The sequence below is a fragment of the Odocoileus virginianus genome, chromosome 26 (assembly GCF_023699985.2).
Source record: "Odocoileus virginianus isolate 20LAN1187 ecotype Illinois chromosome 26, Ovbor_1.2, whole genome shotgun sequence".
Lineage (NCBI taxonomy): Eukaryota > Metazoa > Chordata > Mammalia > Artiodactyla > Cervidae > Odocoileus > Odocoileus virginianus.
This window is the reverse complement of record NC_069699.1, coordinates 14,817,701-14,835,292: the sequence shown is the minus strand read 5'-3', so window position 1 is coordinate 14,835,292 and position 17,592 is coordinate 14,817,701. Positions and strand designations below refer to the sequence as shown.

Sequence of the window (17,592 nt, the reverse complement as noted above, 5' to 3'; positions counted from 1 at the left end):
ATTGCTACATCTTCCCTGGACTAGGCAGCCGGCCCTGGCAACGGGGCTGCCCTAGGGCCACAGAGTTAGTGGTCCCGGGGCCTCTCTGGGTCGCTGGGCACAGTCCTGGAGTGGGCCTACAAGAGGCCCCTTTCGGTAGGGCTTTCAGGTGGCTGGTGACGCCAGATGGGACAGTCCGCGCAGAATCCTAGGAGACAGGCCTCTGATGAGGAAGTCAGTGAGGCCTAAGATTGTTCGGTGTCGAGGCTCTGGAACAAGCGCTTAAGAGGGCAGAAACTCAGAGAGCGAGGGAGTAGGCAGATTCCTCGGGATCCAGACGCTGTAGAGACATCTCGGGCTCGGCTGGCCCGGAGCTGCGATCCGGGCACGATTCTCGGTGAGGGGGATTCAGGGTAAGCAGACTGATGAAAGCGAGGATCAGCCAGAAAAGGCTCGTTGAGAAAGGCCCTAAGGATGCCAGGGGATAGCACTTGGTTCTGCGGCGGGTAGGCCCTGAGGGATCGCAGGGCTCGGAGGAAATCAGGCGCTGAGGACTGTAGCTTGAGGGCGCACTGTGCGTCTTGGCCGCGGAGCGCGGGGATGGGACGCGCCGGCGTGCCGAGTGCAGACAAATCCCACAGAGGAATGGCCAACAGCGGGCAGCGAGCCCAGAGCGCGCCAACCGCTGCAGCGCCTAGAAAGGCCCGCCCACTCTCCGCCACGCCAGAATCTCATTGGCGCCTCCTAACTCTCCGCGGATTGGTTACCTCTGGGTCCAATTAGCCTGGCCTGAGCCCTCCTTCCGGTGAGAGCGGTCTGCCCCCAGGGAAAGCGGAAGAACGCGTTACCGCGCGCTTCACAAAGTCCCGGTAGTTTGAGGGACTGGGTGGTATGCCTAAAGGCTATGAAGTGCGGGAGGGTCGAGACAGAGTGAAAGGGAAGAAGCGTTGAGGGAGCAGGGCCTGCGCGGAGTGGAGAAATTAAATAAAACTGCGGGCCTTAAATTAAGAGGCTAGGATTTGGTGGGTGAGCCCTTGAGAGGCGTGGTCTTTGGGGCGAGGTCTTTTGACAGGTAGAGCCCCTTCCGAGTGAGCCGGACCACCGCGGGGCGGGGTGGGGTCTGGCTGGAAATGTCAGGCATCTCCCTTCTGCCGGGTAGCATGAGGCATCGCACTCTAGCCTCCTTCCCGGCCCTATGGTCCTCCATCCCCTGTCCACGCTCTGAACTACGCCTGGACCTGGTTCTGGCTTCTGGACAGTCTTTCCGGTGAGTGACCCTGGCTCTTGGCTCCTCAGCACCGCAGGCCTTGGGTGCAAAGGAACGTTGGGGGTGAAGGAAGGGTACAAAAGAGACCGAAGCACCAGTGATGACCCTGTTAACTCCTTTATAAGGTGGAAATAATTAGCCTGCGCGGTGCTCTTGCGAGGATTACATAATGTAATTGATGTAAAAGAAAGCACTTGTGTTTTGCAGTTCGTGAGTCAGTTTTGTATATGGAGCAGTTATAGGATAGGAAGGCCCCAAAGGGTGCAGAAAGGGGCACTGAGTGCTAGGGCTGCCGTATGCCTGGGGGCGCAGGTGGAGGGAGCAAAGCCCTGCGCACTGGAGTGGCGTGCTGGCCGACCAGGTATGGACCCTGACCCAGAATGAGGAGCATCTTTACTGCACTGTGTACCGAGGGGACAAGGGCAGGGTTGGCAGGCCCACACGGGAAGAGCTAAAGGCCGTGCGACAGTACTTCCAGCTGGATGTCAGCCTTGCTCCACTGTATCAACATTGGAGTTCTGTGGACCCTCACTTTCAAGAGGTGGCTCAGAAATTCAAGGGTGAGTACAGAGCCTGAGGCAGAGGTTGGGTTGCTTGTGATTTGGTTAATTTACTAGGTTTCACCATCTGTAAAATGGGGATTATATCTACCTCAGAATTTTATGAGGATTAAAGAAGCTAATACATATAAAGTGCCTAGAATAGTGCCTGACACACAGTAATTATTATTACTACTGTTAATGTCCTGCTGACCACTATAGTGGAGTGATGGGAATATTGAGCCAAATCCTGGCTGTGTGATCTTGGGCTGGTGACATCGTTCATTCTGTAAATGTTACAGAGCATCACCTATGTGACTGGGAATACCACAGTGAACAAAACAAATCCCCAACCTCATAGTGCTTACATTGTGTGTTCTTGTCTGTGGAATGGGATGATAACACGGACCTCACAAGATGCTACAAAGAATGAGAGCTCCATTGTTACTGTCTTTAATAACGCTGTCCCTCATTCCCCTAGGCTCCCATTGGAGCCTAGGATCTGAGGGTAAGAAGAGCTCACTATCAACAAGTGATTTCTCATTTGCCTACCTTTCTGGTCCCCAGGTGTGCGACTCCTGCAACTGGACCCCATTGAATGCCTTTTCTCCTTCATCTGTTCCTCCAACAACAATATTGCCCGCATCACTGGCATGGTGGAACGGCTCTGCCAGACCTTTGGACCTCGGCTCATCCAGCTTGATGATGTCACCTACCATGGCTTCCCCAGCTTGCAGGCCCTGGCTGGTGAGTAGCTGGGTCCCTGCCTCCAGGCCTTAGAACAGCTTTCAGGGTCTGTTGAGTTCTCCCCTGATGCCTTTCTTCCATCTCACAGCTTCCTGCCTTTTAAAATACTGCCCTCATCCAAAACCACCCTGCCTGGTCTGGTCAGCCTCAGTTATACCTCATGTTCCCTGTCCCTGAAATGTCAGCACTTCAGTAGTCTGTGCTTTTTGTGCATGAGTTCATTGGCTCATCAGAAGACATCTGTATACAGTGTACAGTAGTTTGGGCTTAAGATACATGTTCTAGAGATCGCCTGCCTGGGTCTGAATTTCAGCTCTGGCACTTGACTTCTGTCTATATGATCTTGAGCTCATTATGTAGCCTCTCTGTGCCTCACGTTCTTAATCCATTGAATGGGATAACAATAGCTCCAACCTGTCAGAGTTTCATGAGGGTTGAGTAAAGGAATGCACAGTGCACCTAGCGTAGTGTTTGGCATATAGGAAGAAAGCAGAAAATTCAAATTGTTATCTCTGCTGTGAACCCAACAATTCTGCATCCCAAAACACACATGTTCTTCCTGGGAGCGCTGTGAGGGGAGTAGTTTACAGAGGCCAGTACATCAGTTGGCAGGTATGAGAGCCAGGCTGGAGGAAGTGCTTAGTGCCTGCGTGGCAAAGACACAGCCCCCGCTGGAGAAAACAGGATGTTCTGAGTGCTTAGAAAACCCATCTCGGGTCTCAGCTTCCAGCTTAGCAGTCATAATACCTCTGGGAATTCATTCACGTCTCCACGCTTCTCTTGTTTGTGGAATGGGAATGACAGTTTCCATCCAGAAGGGTTTAAGGCATGAATAAGGCAGCCATCTGAGCCACCAGGGAAGTCCTGAGCTTCCCTGGTGGCTCAGACTGTAACGCGTCTGCCTACAATGCGGGAGATCCGGGTTCAATCCCTGGGTTGGGAACATCCCCTGGAGAAGGAAATGGCAACTCACTCCAGTATTCTTGCCTGGAAAATCCCATGAACAGAGGAGCCTGGTGGACTACAGACCATGGGGTCGCAAAGAGTAGGACACGACTGAGCAACTTCCCTTCCCTAAGGCAGTCATGAGGTAGTGCAATGGGTTAAGAGCACCGGCTCGGTGTCCTCGACCTCAGTGCAAGGTCCCATCTCTGTCAGGTCCTTTCTTTTTTTTTTTTTTTTTTATTAGTTGGAGGCTAATTACTTTACATCATTACAGTAGTTTTTGTTATACATTGAAATGAATTAGCCATGGATTTACATGTATTCCCCATCCCAGTCTCCCCTCCCTGTCAGGTCCTTTCTTGAGCAAGTTACTTAACCTCCCCTAAGCACTCATTTTCTTCATCTGTAAAGTGGGGAGAACAGTAATATTGTCATCAAGGTCCTTGAGAAAAACATAATAGAAGCTGCTCCTGTTATTATGACTATTATTTTATTTATTTTTAGGTTATTTATCTTTGTCTGCTCTGGGTCTTCATTGCTGTGCATGGGCTCTCTCGTTGTGGCAAGCAGGGCCTACTCTTGATTGGGCTAGTTGGGCTTCTCGTTGCGGTGGCTTCTCTTAATGTGGCGCACAGCCTCTAGGACTCGTGGGCTTCAGTAGCTGCGGCTCTGGAGCACAGGCTCAGTAGTGTGTCACACAGGTGTAGTTGCTCTGTGGCATGTGGGATCTTTCAGGACCAGGGATCGAACCCATGTCCCCTGCATTGGCGGTAGACTGTCAACCACTAGACCACCAGGGAAGCCCTATGTATTATTTTAGATCATGAATGTGAATTCATGAATTCACACCCTTTGGAAAGGTTAAAGAACTCAACTGAGGAGTTCCTCCACGACAGCAAGTCCTTCTCAATCCCTGCTCCAGTGCACAGCACATAGTGCTCAGAAACATTTGTAGAGGGGCAGAACCCAGGCTTAACCCTTTGCTTTGTGTGTGCAAGTGTCCTGGGGTCTCCCAGAGGATGGCAAGGTAGGAGAAGGGTACTTAGGAAAAGCATACCTGTCGTTTGCAGGGCTCACACACTAGCCTGATGACAGGAAGGATTTGAGAATGTCTGACCCCTGTTCTCCCCACTCCCCCACAGGGCCAAAGGTGGAAGCTGAGCTCAGGAATCTGGGCCTGGGGTACCGTGCCCGCTTTGTGAGTGCTAGTGCCCGAGCCATCCTGGAAGAACGGGGTGGACTTCCCTGGCTGCAGCAGCTGCGCAAGGCCCCCTATGAGGAGGCCCACAAGGCCCTCTGCACTCTGCCTGGAGTAGGCACCAAGGTGAGGCCCAGGGTTGAAGGGGGTGGGTAGAAGCTACTCTGACTACCCATGAAGAGAGTAGCAGAGGAGGAGACAGTGCAGTCCTGAGAGCTGGGTGTGGGCTTGGCTTCTGGAGGCAGAGTGGGAGGGAGAAAGGATACCAGCAGATGTTTTTTTTTTTTTTTCCCAGCAGATGTTTTATTAGAGAAAATGTAGAATGCAGAAAGGGTATAAAAGACATTGCTCTTTGAATGCATTTTTAGAAAAACCATTTGTTCAGGTACATACACACACTGTCGTATGTGTGCAGAAATTTCTGGAAGGAATCATAGGAAACTCAATAGTGGTTACCTTTGGGAAGACAAATAAGATGATGTTTCCAACTTTTTTTTTAAACACCATACCGTGTGACATGCAAGATCTTATTCCCTGACCAGGGATTGAGCCCATTCACCCTGCATTGGGAGCTCAGAGTCTTAACCACTGGATCACCAGGGAAACCTTCCACTTTTCAGTTTGTTCTTCCCTTAAAATTATATGTACTTATAGAACTTTTAAAAAAAATTTTTATTAAAGGATAATAGACCTTCTTGTTTAATATCAAGAACGGTTAGGTATCAGAAAGATGATTGGAAATTTGGTATTTATTGTTTTCTTTTTTATATTTCTCTGAACTTTAAAAATGAATTTTTATTTAAATTATTCTTTTTAATAGGCTCTGAACTCCAGCCTAACATTAAATCTTGGTTCTGAGTCTCCCTGTCTGTGTAACTTTGTCCAAATCACTTCACCTTTCAGGACCTGTTTTCTTGTCTACAATAAACCTTCTTTTCAGGTTATGATGAAACTGGCACACATAAGATGTTTACCCAGTGGCACTCTCGTCACAGCTGTCTTTTAAATTATTAATAGAAAATACAGTAAGAGTGTCCTCAGAGTACAGAAGGAAGTTTCTGGCTTTGGGACTAGAAGCAGGTTGCTGACTGGGCCCTGCCATTCCTCTGTGGCTTACTGTGGCTTACTCTCTGTCTGTCAAAGGTGGCCGACTGCATCTGCCTGATGGCGCTAGACAAACCCCAGGCTGTGCCCGTGGATGTCCACGTGTGGCAGATTGCCCAGCGTGACTACAGCTGGCACCCAACCACCAGCCAGGCCAAGGGCCCGAGCCCCCAGGCCAACAAGGAACTGGGTAAGGAGAGAGAGTGGGATGTCAGGGCTGGGATGTGTGGGCTGGGGTGGTAGAAATACACCTCTCAAATAAATAAATAAATAAATAAATAACCAAAAAAAAAGAAAGAAAGAAATACACCTCTCCCTAAAACCCCACCCTTGTGGCTAGGGAGCACAAGGGGCTATTTAACGTCACCTCACCACTTCTGGTTTAGGTAATTTTTTTTTTTTTTTTTGGTTTAGGTAACTTTTTCCGGAACCTGTGGGGACCCTATGCTGGCTGGGCCCAAGCAGTGAGTGTACCTAGGCTTCCCCTCCATCTCCAGTCCAGACCCCATAGGACTTCTCCCTAGCCCTGATCTATTTTCCTCTGCCTCCATTGCTGTCCCAGTTGACCCTAAGGGACCCTCCACCCATGAACCCTTCCAGCTGCCCACACCGCCCCACCAGTCCTGAGCCGTGCACCGCCCCCACTCAGACACTCACCCCTCCCGCCCCAGGTGCTGTTCAGTGCTGACTTGCGCCAACTCCACCGAGCTGAGGAGCCACCAGCAAAGCGCAGGAGGAGGTGCCCAGGGCCAGAAGGCTAGGGGGGCACGGAGAAAGGGATCCCCGAACACCCCTCCCTCCTGCCCGCCCCCATCCAGTCTCATGTTGGAGAGCGGACTTCCTGCAACTACCTCAGGGGCCAGGCACCCTCAAATCAAGCAGTTTGCACCACCATGTGGGGTATAGGTTGTCTGAGGAGACAGAGCTGCCTGTGGTTTTGATCTCTTCCCTTTATTATAAGAAGGAACAATAAAATAGAAATATTTGTATGGAAAATGCAGTGGAGGGGTGGTACAGAAAGGGGTGTGGAGGGGGTGGGCAGGGTACCTCCCCAGTTCAGGGAGGGAGGGGGAGCAGGCCATCCCCAACCCTTCCTGCACAGCAGATCCTGACCCTGGATCCAGGCCCCTAGAGCTGGGGGTGCAGAGAGGGGCACAGTTCTGGGCTGGGCTCCACACAGCAGTCTCGACAGCAGCAGCCAGCCACCGGCCCTACATGGGAAGAGAGAGCAGAGCTGATCACAGGAGCAGACCTCCACTCCAGCCGGGCCGCTCTCCACGGACCTCCCCTGCCCTTGCACAGAACCCTGTCCTCACCCCCGGCTGCTGGTGCCAGGAGCTCGCCACGGCTCGCTGTCTGTCCCTGCCCCTCCTGGCTGGTGCCCAGCTGTAGCTTCCTCATGTGCCTCACCACAGCTGTGGCATTGAAGGCTTGCTGTGGAGAAAGGCAGAAGGGACTTTTAAGACAGTAGGAGATCATGGGGCAGGGTCTGGTGGTAGAATTCTTAATAGCAGTTCTGTTATTTTCATTCAAGTGATATTGGTTGATCCCTAAAACCCCCTGAAACCTCTACAAGACTTCATTAAATTATATTCAATCATATTATATAGTTACACACACAGATATAAAATGTATATATGTAGACATGTATAATTTTTCATATAATTCACATTCACATAATAGTCAACACTTTGTATAGCATTGTGTGTCAGATACTGTTCTAAACACTTAATAGATCATTTAATCTTCCCGAAAGTCTTTGAGGTCGGCACTATTGGTGTCAGCATTGTCAAAGGAGGAAAACAGGCACAGAGGTTAAATGACTTGCCCAGGTGTGTATCATTCTCTATTCAACCTGTCTACTGATATGTCTGTCAAATTTACCATGTCCTAAATCAAAATCTCCCCCAAAACAAGTTTCTGGCCCCAGGATCTCCATCTGTACCATCATCCACCTTGTCCCCAACCAAAATCTTGGGCGAGCCCTGGACCTCTCCTCCTCTCTCTTCCAGCATCCATTCTAACATCACTTCTGGTCAGTTCTGCCTCCCAAACGACTCCTAGTCCAGTGTTCTCTGTTCCCACTGTCACTGCTCTGATTCAAGCCCTCACTGTCTCCTGACCGCATGTCTGCCACAGTCCCCTAAAGGGTCTCCCGGCCTTCACCCTGCCTTTCAGCATCTTGAGAGCCCCTTGTAAAGGTCAAGTTTCAGCTGAAAATCCTCTGGAGCTCCTCAGCATCCTTAACATCAAGTCAGTGCTCTACTGTGGGACCTGAGCCCCCAGGCGGCCTGGCCCCGACCTGTCTTCAGCCTGGTTTCCTGCCTGCAGCCCCTTCAGTCCCGCCAGGCTTGGCACTTGCACTGCCCAAATGGCTGTGCTCTCTTCTCCTGGCCCTTTGCACCCTGGTTCCCTCTGCCTCAGACCGTATTCTTCTGTGCTAGGCTAATTCCTACTCTGCTCTCAGGCCTGACCAGTCTGTCAGGCCATGACCACTTTACGCCCCTTCCAGGACCCCATAACTTGGATTATGTCTCCTTGAGAAGCATACACTGTTCTCCCTCTAGTCTTGAAGATCAGGGACCATCACTGGAATAAAGTAGGTGTCACAGCATCGCATGAATGAATGAGACCCTTCAGTAAGCATCCCTGAGCATTTACTGTGTGTCCCACTTGGTGTGAGCTGGAGGCTAAATGGGGGTCATGGGCTCACCTTCCACTTGCTTTTGGCAAAGTTCTTCTTGATCTGCTCGCTCACCGACTGGTGAATATTCTTATCTAGGGCAGTATCTCCTGCAATCCTAGGACAGGTGTGTATAGAGGGCTGTCAGTGAAGGGAGAGGCAGGCCTAGGGGCCCCAGACCCCATCCTAGCCCGAGGCTTGTGGGATCTCTCACCAGGGGTGCTGCAAGGCCTGCTCACAGGTGAACCTCTTCTCTGGATCCTTCTCCATCAAGTGCCGGATGAAGTCTTTGGCTGAGCCCCCCAGACAAGAGCAAAGACAGCATGGCAGTGCCTGAGAACACCCCCAAGATAGAACCCACCCCCTCAGGTCTGGCCTGGCCTCAAAGCCAGATCTGTCCATGCACTGTCCCACCCCACCTGTACTCTTTCTCTAAGCCCCCCAACCAAACCCAGCTCTCCAGCTTTCTCCCTTAAGAACAGCTTGTTCTTAGAGAAGATTCGCACTGACGTGTAAATGATTGATAATGGCTTCACAGCTTTGCCACCTAACTGGAGGCACAAAAGGACAGATGAAAACATTAATGATGTTGTTTTAGGTACTAGGAAATCAGTGTGGGGAGGCAGTCTGAAAAATACTATGTCTGACCAGGGGCCAGGCAGAGAAAAGCACCCAGGGTGAGGTGTCTGGTCTTAAATTCAGTGCTTAATCTGGGGCTGGGGAATCTGGTGAAGTGAGGAGACCTTCCCCCACCCCTCCTCTCCAACCCCCCACCCAAGCAGATGAAGCAGGGACTGGAGGTAAGATCAGGGGAAGAAAGCAAAACCCCAAATACCAGAGTCAGAGATGTCATCCCAGTAAGGAGAGTCAAACTCGTACTCAGCCTTCAAGATCTGTTCAAAGAGTTTGGCATCATTCTCGTCATAGAAGGGAGGATAACCACAGAGCCTGGGCAGGGAGAAACTCATTCTCATTTCCACTGTCAGTGTACACATTGGCTCCCAGATGGAGCTTTGGTGCAGTGTTGAGCTTCATCAGGACCCCCAGGAAGGAGTTCCCCTTCTACAAAGTGGCGGATCTAGCTCTCTGCCTTGCTCACTCCTGTCTGACCCCACTGGCTTTCTACTCCATACTGTGCCACCATCTGTCCTTCCTCAGAGCCTTTGCACTTGCTCTGTGCTCTCTCTAAGCCACTCTCCCCGAACACTGAGTGTCTGGCTCCCTCACTTCATTCTGGATGCCACTCAGGCCACCTCCTCAGAGAGGCTCCTGACCTTATCTAAAACAGCATCCATCCATCCCCCTACCCTGCTAGATTTTTCTCCACACGTGTCTCACCACCTGCCATTATTTTACAGATTTATTTACTTGTTTACTTTCTGTCTCCCCTACTACTAGCATGTTTGCTCCCTGAGGGCAAGCACTGGGTCGCTTTTGTTCTCTCCTCAATCCCCAGTGCTTGGCCACAGTGGCCAGAAACATAGTCTCTACTGAGTGAAATAATACAGTCATTAACTGGTAGAGATAAATATGGATGGCAGGAAGGAAGAAATGGCACAGAGGAAGAAGAGAGCAAAGTAGGGGTGAGGAGAAGTCTGGAGTCATATCCGTAACAGCCACGGCCCCACTCACAGGATATAGGCGATGACCCCAATGGACCAGCAATCCACGGCCTTGCTGTAGGGCCTCTGGGCCAGCACTTCAGGGGCTGTGGAGGGAGCGGGACATGGTGTTAACAAGTCTCTCCCTGCAGCTCCCGCTTCTTCCCTGCCCAGCCCCAGACCAGGGCCCTCCGCACCCACGTATCCTGGGGTCCCGCAGGCCGTGGAGAGCACACTGCCAGGGTCTTCCATCTTGGAGAGGCCAAAGTCGGAGATCATGATCTTGGAGTCTTCGTCCAGGCTGTAGTACAGCAGATTCTCTGGCTTGGAGGGTGGAAGGGAGGGAAAGGAGGGTTGGAAATGGTCAGAGGCTAGCAGAAGCTTCTGCCTCCACAAATACCCCAATGAGCACCCCCGAAAAAGCCACTGTAGTTTTATAGCTGCCATCTTGGTTGGAGGCACAAGAAACTCAAGGAGGTTCTCAAGGAAGTTAGAAGTTCCAAAAAGGACAAGGACCTCGGGGGTATGGCGGTATCTCCTATAAACCTCAGGTGTGTATTGTGAAGCCCTGAAGAATTTTTGAGCACCTACTATGTGCCAGATCCTGTGCCGTGCTTGATTTCAGTTCATCCTTACCACATCCCTGCCAGGCCACTGTGAATAATCCCTCTCTACAGATGAGGAAACAGATGCCTTGAGAGGCAAAGTGACTTGCAGTAGGGGATCTATAGTTAGGCAGTGGCTGGGCCAGAATTCAAAGTCAGCTCTATTTCACCCCAGTGCTCTCCTCCTAGAGCAGAGTGCGGTGCACCACCAAACATGCACCTCATCATCATCTCTGGGGCTTTGGGGATTTCTGGCTTTCTTTGTGTTGTGCTGTCATCCAAGTTTTCTACAAAGAGCAAGTGGGAGTTTTATTATCAGAAAAACCTAAGATGTTACTGGGATAATCACCTTTCTGTTCATCTGAGTGTCAGAACTGGAATGGGCAGGAAGCAGTTTAGGGCTTACGAGGTCAGACAGAAAGGCCAGGCTCAGCAAGGGGGTGAGAGGTACCCAAGGTCACAGAAGTTTGTGGAGGCCCCACCCTTGGGTGCCCTAGCTCCCCACACATCCTCACACCTACCTTGAGGTCTCGGTGTATGATGCCCAGGTCATGCAGGTACTTGACGGCATCCAGCACCTGGAAGATGAGGCGGCTGGCATCCCGCTCCGTGTAGAAGCCTTTTTCCACAATTCGGTCAAACAGCTCACCGCCTGACACCCTGCAGCCAGGGACAGGGCAGTCTGGCCAAGACAGTGGTGGATGCAGAGAGACCAGGGAGGGGGCAGCAGGGATGGGTGTGAGAAGGGCTGACTCGGGGCCACTCACAGCTGCATGATGAGATAGAGGTGTCCCCCACTCTCGTAGATATCATCCAGGGCTACAATGTTGGGGTGCTTGATCCTGAAAGGAGAAATAAGGTGGTTCAGAGCCGACAGTTCAGCCACCTCCCTACTCATCTTAAGGAAACACTGCCTGCAAACCTGGGCAGGACGAGCCAAAGATCTGGGTCGCAAAGGGAAAAGCTGCTTTACCATGAGGTGTTACAATGTCACGGGAGGCAGCCGAGCACGGAGGCTGACCCGGCTCTGACCTGGCACAGCCCCGGGTCCTCGTCTGCCTCTGCCACATGCTATAAGGGCAAGTCTCCTCACCGCACAGTGCTGACTGCTATAGGAGTTTAACACTGGTCTGGGTTTATCAATTTGCCAGCCTCTCCCACCAGCATGTCACCTCTATAAGACCAGCAGCTTTATCCTGCTGACCACTGTTCCTCCATACCTGGTGCAGACTGCTACTAAGTCACTTCAGTCGTGTCCGACTCTGTGCGACCCCAAAGACAGCAGCCCACCAGGCTCCCCCATCCCTGGGATTCTCCAGGCAAGAACACTGGAGTGGGTTGCCATTTCCTTCTCCAATAGATGAAAGTGAAAAGTGAAAGTGAAGTCACTGAGTCGTGTCCAACTCTTAGCAACCCCATGGACTGCAGCCCACCAGGCTCCTCTGTCCATGGGATTTTCCAGGCAAGAGTGCTGGAGTGGGGTGCCATTGCCTTCTCCAGGTGCAGACTGAGTGCTCACTAATATTCACAGAATTGAATATAACCTCTCCAGGCCTCAGTTTTTTTAAAATCTGTAACATGAAGCCAGTGATAGTACTTCCCTCCAAGTATTGAGGTGAGGATCACATGAAGAAATGCAGGAAAGAATCTTGGCACAGTGCCTGGCACACAGTAAACACTCTAGAAATGAACCAGTGATGGTGAGTGAGTTTAATGGAAAGCTTGGCTCTGCCACAGACTTGCTGTGTGATCTTAGGCAAGTCCTTTGTCCTCTCTGGGCCTCAGTCTTCCCGACCCAGTGGTGGAAATGATTATTTCGTCCCTGCTTAGGGTGGTAGGAAAGCTCAGGTCGGGGGCTGGAAGTGGAGATTCTAAATGAGCTTTCCAGTGAGAACAGCAGGTTTCCCATCAGCATGAGCAGTTCAGACACCATCTGGTTGTCAGGGCATCAGCAGATGAGTGTTTTTAAACTTGTGAGGTGGTGTAATATGTGGGGCAACTTGAGGTAGGTCTAGAGATAGCATCAGCAGAAATACATGGGTTCAAGACATGTTCAAGGATTGACCTTTAGATCTGACTGGACATTAAACCATTGTAAAGAAGCAGTGGCATCTTAATCACATCTGTCATGTTTGCTCTCGTGCCAGGCACTTGAAGTAAAGGACCTCTAATGCTCCCCACATCCTACCAAGTGGAGATATTTACCCCCATTTACAAATGAGCAGTTTGAGGCTCAGAGAGGTTAGGTGATTTGCCCAAAGCAGAGAGAGGAGGGGAGTGGGACAGTTCAAGACAGGGTTGACCCAGGGCAGGGACAGAATATGCTCCACGCACTTGTGTAGGACAGCGATCTCGTTCTCCATGCTGCCCTCCTTGCCCTCCAGAGCCTTCTTGGAGATACATTTGATGGCCACTAGCTTCTGAGTCCTCTTATCTTCTGCCAGGATGACCTCGGAGAAGGCTCCTCTGCAGGGAGAGGGGATTCATGAGATGGTGAACCGGAACCTCAGCTTCCCTCCAGCCTCTCCTCCATCCCCCTATGGGTTTCGTGACCATCCCCAGGACAAGGAGGTGGAACGAGCCTCCCTCTATCACCCATTCACCTCTCTGGTGCCAGAGGTGCCCCAGCCTAGCCAATGAGAGTTGTCTATCCCCTGGCCACAGTAACTGGGTCCTGTGATGTAAGCTAGGTTGCTGGCACTTTGAGAATGAGGTGTTCTTTCCTGCTAAGTTGGTAGGATGTAAGCCTGGAGCTAATGGTAGTCATCTTTGCCAGCACTTGGGGAGAGCCTGCTTGAGAATGAAGCCAACACAAAGGAAATCAGAGCTAAGAAACAGTCAAAGAGAGTTTTCCTGATAACATCATGTGAGCCCCTGTATCCCATACCTGAAGTTTACCCCCTAGGCTTTTTGATTATGTGCATGACTGATTCATTCCTTTTTCTGCAAAAAAAAACCAATTTGAGTCATGGCTTATTTAACACCCTTTAGAACCATGAAGAACATCAGCATCACCTGGTAGCTTTTCAGAACTGTGGAATCTTGGGCCTCACCTTAGACCTACTAAAATCAGAAGCTGCATTTTAACCAGATCCAATACTTAGGCCACCTGATGCGAAGAGCCAACTCACTGGAAAAGACCCTGATGCTGAGGATTGAAGGCAAAAGGAGAAGGGGGCAGCAGAGGATGAGATGGTTCAGCAACATCACCAACTCAATGGAGATAAATTTAAGGAAACTCCAGGAGATAGTGGAGGACAGAGGAGCCTGGCAGGCTACACACAGTCCATAGGATCACAAAGAATTGGACATAGAGACTGAACAAGAGATGATGTGTATGCTCACTGAAGTTTGAGAAGCAGTGCTTTCGAAGAGACTTAGAAAGGAGCATACTCATTTTCACTAAAGTTCACTGGTTAACGAATGAGTGTTGACTAGTGCTCTCTAGAACTATTTGCTTTTCCTGGGACAAGAAGTCAGTCAATGAACAGCATCTCATGGTGAAAACTCAATCATCGACTAACTAGTGACTATGACAGCCTCATTGCTGGCTTCAGTCTTGTCCCTCTTCAATGTACCCTCTCTACTGTGGCCAGAATGACCATCCGGAATTGCAAATCTGCCACAGTCTTAAATGTTATCCTGTGGCTCATGAGATTAATTCCAGCCTCTATAGCTTGGCTTTGAGGCCTTACCTGACCTGTTCCTCTCTTTTCCTCAGTGTCTTCCACTCCTCCCCCCAGCCTCTGATTATAAGCTCCACCAGACTCTGTCTCTTTCCACACATAACATACCTCTGAGCCTTTGTTTATGCTATTCCTCCTCCCTGGAATGCCTTCTCCCAGTCTGACAAGTACTCTCCTACCCATCCATCAATCCCCAGCTCTAATGCCCCCCTCTCTAGAAAGTTATTCCCCACACAGAAGCTACTGCTCTCTGGGTTCAACAAAGTCCTCATTTGCAAACTTCGCTAGAACACAGCACACACCCGGTTGTCATTTTCCGTGGGCCTGTCTCCCTCATATGTTTGGGATCAACTTGAGGGGCAGAGGTCAGGTTTGAGTTATTTCTGGATTCTCACCATGGAGAACAGAGTCATGCCCAGCTTCAGTTCCAAAACCTAGGCCAGAACCCCCAGTTCTTGGCAGTCAGTTTAAAAAACTGGCTCCTTCATTCTTGCCTACTTTCTTCTTGTCACAGGGACCCAGAGCAAGAGCAGCCTCTGTTCTACCCCGTTAGCCAGAAGTGAAAACTCCGGGCCACTCGGGCCATACAAGGCCACCACAGAGCCTGGGCTGTAGGAAACAGGAAGCAGAGATCAAGTGGCCAGAGGAAGCACCACCCTGGACCCAGCCTCCCCAGCCAGCCAGTCCCAGAGTGAGGACCTTCCCCACCCCACCCTCCAGCTCAGGGACAGCTCCCCCTTCTCTCCTGCCTCTGAGACTCACGTTCCCAGAACATCGCGGAAGTCGTAAATGTCTCTAATGTCCTCCGCCTGCTTCCAGCTGGGGCCTTCCACTGCCCCCGGCATGGCCCACTGCCCCCTGGCCACAGCCAGGGCTCCTGGGAAAGGGAACGGAAGAAGGCTCAGCAGGGCTCAGACTTTCTTGTGGGAACTTAGTGAGGGCCCCATTGAGCACACATTTATTCATTCCTTGATTCACTCATTTGACAAAATCATCCAACATTCATTCACAGGCCATGGGTTCATTCAGCAACATCCATTCATTATATCCTTAAGCCGAGAGGAACGTCCTTCAGGTGGCAGCAAAATTCTTTGTTCAATAGTCACTCATTCATTCATTCAGCTCACCTCCCAATTTCTCCCTCTCTAAATCCAAACAGACGAGGGGACACTGAACTCTAAGAGGACACCAAAGAAGACCCCAGAACAATTTGTAGAGACACAGCCCCGGAGGATCCCCCTGTCCTCAGAACCAGCGATGTCACTGCCCCACCCCGGGAATTGCTGGGGTGTCTCCTCTCCCTCCTCCTCCCTTGCCAAGCCTCTCGGAAATCAGGTTTCCGGCAGCCTGGGCTCCCAGCAATATCTCAGCCACGTTTTTAAATAGCTCCTTCTGCTGTTACCACAGCAACAGCAGGCACAGCTGGAGCCACCCAGGCCTCCTGTTACCCCTCCCAGTCCTGACTCCCCATCTGGGTCCCAGTAGCCTGAGAAAGGGTCCCCCGCAACCTGTCCCCTACTGGCTTCATCTCACCCTGATCCAGCCTGTACTTTACTCTGTTGAGACCTCTGTCACAACCAGCAGTAGCGGGTGAGCACTCTCTCCCCAGTTATCAGACGGAGAATGGGGAGCTCAAGTTGGAGATAGATAGGATTTGGTTGGAGATGGATAGCTGCCCGATGAGGCTCCAGCTAAGCCCGCTGAAAGCAAAAGCCTTGGAGGGCACTGCAGCCAGACTAGGACCCACCCAGAAAACACAGCCTCTCAATCCCATCATAAGCCCACGGAAAGGGAGGTCAAAACACAGCCCAGTGTGCTGTGTGACCTCAGGGAGGGCACTTTCCTTCTCTGTTTCTTCTGCTGGAAAAAGAGGGGAAGGTGCCCTAACTAGAGCCCATGGTGTGAGATTCCACTCTTTGGATGGGACTTCGTTCCCGAGGGGCCTGACCACCCATCCCAGGGGCAGAAACTTCTAGGAAAGGAGACTTGATGGTAAGCTCCAGAGGGCAGAATTTTAAAATCCATCTGGAGGCCTGGTGAAAAAAAGAAAACCTCACAGTTCCATACATATCCCTGCACCAAGACCCACCCACAACCCTGAAACCAGACGCCTGCCCCCAGATCCGCACACTCCATCTCCAAATGAGTCTCTGATCACACATGTACACCCAGACATCAGCCCACATAAACTCACTCCCCCAGACACCCTCACACCCAGACATCTCTCCCACACCCCAAAACACATCCACACACACCAGGACAAGATGACACCAGACAGAACAGATACACACACACATACCTACCTCACCTGTATACTAGACATCCTGGATTCCTCACACCTGTCATCCTGCAGCTCCTGTACACCCCATTCAGTGGCTCAAATCATGTCTGAGTCTCGCGACCCCATGGACTATAGCCCACCAGGCTCCTCTCTCCATGGGATTTCCCAGGCAAGAATACTTGAGTGGGCTGCCATTTCCTTCTCCAGGGGATCTTCCCCACCCGGGGATCGACCCTGTGTCTCCTGCTAGGGAGGCGAATTCTTTACCACTAAGCCACCACAGAAGCCCTCCTATACACGCTAGAAGCTCTTAAACTCCAAATCCTTATACATCTAACTCCAAACATCCTCAGGACACAACTATATACCCCCCAACTCTGACTTACTACCCTTTGAGCCAGACTCCAGCACACACAACAGTTGGATACAGTCTGCAACAAAAACACGGATTCCCAGACATCCCCACCCAGACGGATACCCTTACACACCAACATGCCTGCAACTTCACATTTGATCCACTTGCCTATGCTAAGACATTCGCACACCCCAATACGGCTGCCACACATCTATACCTCCAAATGCCCAGTCCTTCCACACTCAGGCCCAGCTGAAGCTGAAGGCAGACACATACACACACATCCCTCCTCACCTTCCTCTTTTACCCGCTCAGTTTCCCACTGGCCACCTGGCACCTGCTGGGCCTGGGACAGAGCTGGGGGAGAAAGGCCCTACCCTGCCCAAGTAGAGTCCAGCACGCCCAGGCAACCCCTCCCATCCTTGGGAGAAGGTACCCAGAGGATGGGGGGTCCCGCCGCCCTCCGGCGCCCACGGTCGTGGGCGGGGCTGCTCCCGGGCGGTACCTGCGGCTGCCCCGCCGCGGGGCTGGCTGGGAGGCCCGACTTGGCTGGGGCCGAGCTCCGGCCGCCGTCCGCCGCTGCTGCGCGCCTGGCCCGCCAG

At 51.4% G+C, this 17,592-nt stretch overlaps 2 protein-coding genes across 5 annotated transcripts in view; one reads left to right on the top strand and one right to left on the bottom strand.

Moving 5' to 3' along the window:
* The first annotated feature begins 749 nt into the window (after positions 1–749).
* The window catches only part of OGG1 (8-oxoguanine DNA glycosylase), a 32,810-nt gene continuing 15,967 nt past the window's right edge, over positions 750–17,592 (top strand). The window contains exons 1-7 of one of the 3 annotated variants that reach the window (XM_020887495.2): positions 760–1,246; positions 1,559–1,806; positions 2,353–2,532; positions 4,620–4,801; positions 5,819–5,969; positions 6,194–6,243; positions 6,451–6,775. In XM_020887495.2, the coding sequence (XP_020743154.2) occupies positions 1,110–1,246; positions 1,559–1,806; positions 2,353–2,532; positions 4,620–4,801; positions 5,819–5,969; positions 6,194–6,243; positions 6,451–6,540 (1,038 nt within the window). In that variant the 5' untranslated portion in view covers positions 760–1,109 and the 3' untranslated portion in view covers positions 6,541–6,775. Of the gene's footprint in view, positions 1,247–1,558; positions 1,807–2,352; positions 2,533–4,619; positions 4,802–5,818; positions 5,970–6,193; positions 6,244–6,450; positions 6,776–17,592 lie in introns of those variants that run through there. The other 2 variants (XM_070455582.1, XM_070455583.1) reach the window with 2 other exon arrangements.
* CAMK1 (calcium/calmodulin dependent protein kinase I) lies at positions 6,712–17,580 on the bottom strand. 2 transcript variants are annotated; one of them, XM_070455581.1, is made up of 12 exons: positions 17,496–17,580; positions 15,117–15,231; positions 13,003–13,134; positions 11,436–11,510; positions 11,190–11,328; positions 10,261–10,387; positions 10,095–10,170; positions 9,298–9,410; positions 8,677–8,755; positions 8,493–8,580; positions 7,096–7,213; positions 6,712–6,990 (listed from the first exon to the last, which is right to left on the bottom strand). In XM_070455581.1, the coding sequence occupies exons 2-12, from the start codon at positions 15,197–15,199 to the stop codon at positions 6,908–6,910; spliced, it is 1,113 nt and encodes a 370-aa protein (XP_070311682.1). In that variant the 5' UTR covers positions 15,200–15,231; positions 17,496–17,580; the 3' UTR covers positions 6,712–6,907. The 2 variants fall into 2 exon arrangements, with proteins under 2 accessions (XP_070311682.1, XP_020743152.2); XM_020887493.2 differs by lacking the exon at positions 17,496–17,580 and adding an exon at positions 17,285–17,431.

Bases quoted from the DNA above. Each gene is read 5' to 3' on its own strand.
- CAMK1 (XM_070455581.1), bottom strand. From the start codon at position 15,199: ATGCCGGGGGCAGTGGAAGGCCCCAGCTGGAAGCAGGCGGAGGACATT. The intron at 11,511-13,002 runs GTGCGTGGAGCA...TTCTCCTTTCAG, and splicing joins GAGATCGCTGTCCTACACAA to GATCAAGCACCCCAACATTG. The intron at 9,411-10,094 runs GTGAGTGGGGCC...CTCCCTGCCCAG, and splicing joins GGGGTCATCGCCTATATCCT to GCTCTGTGGTTATCCTCCCT.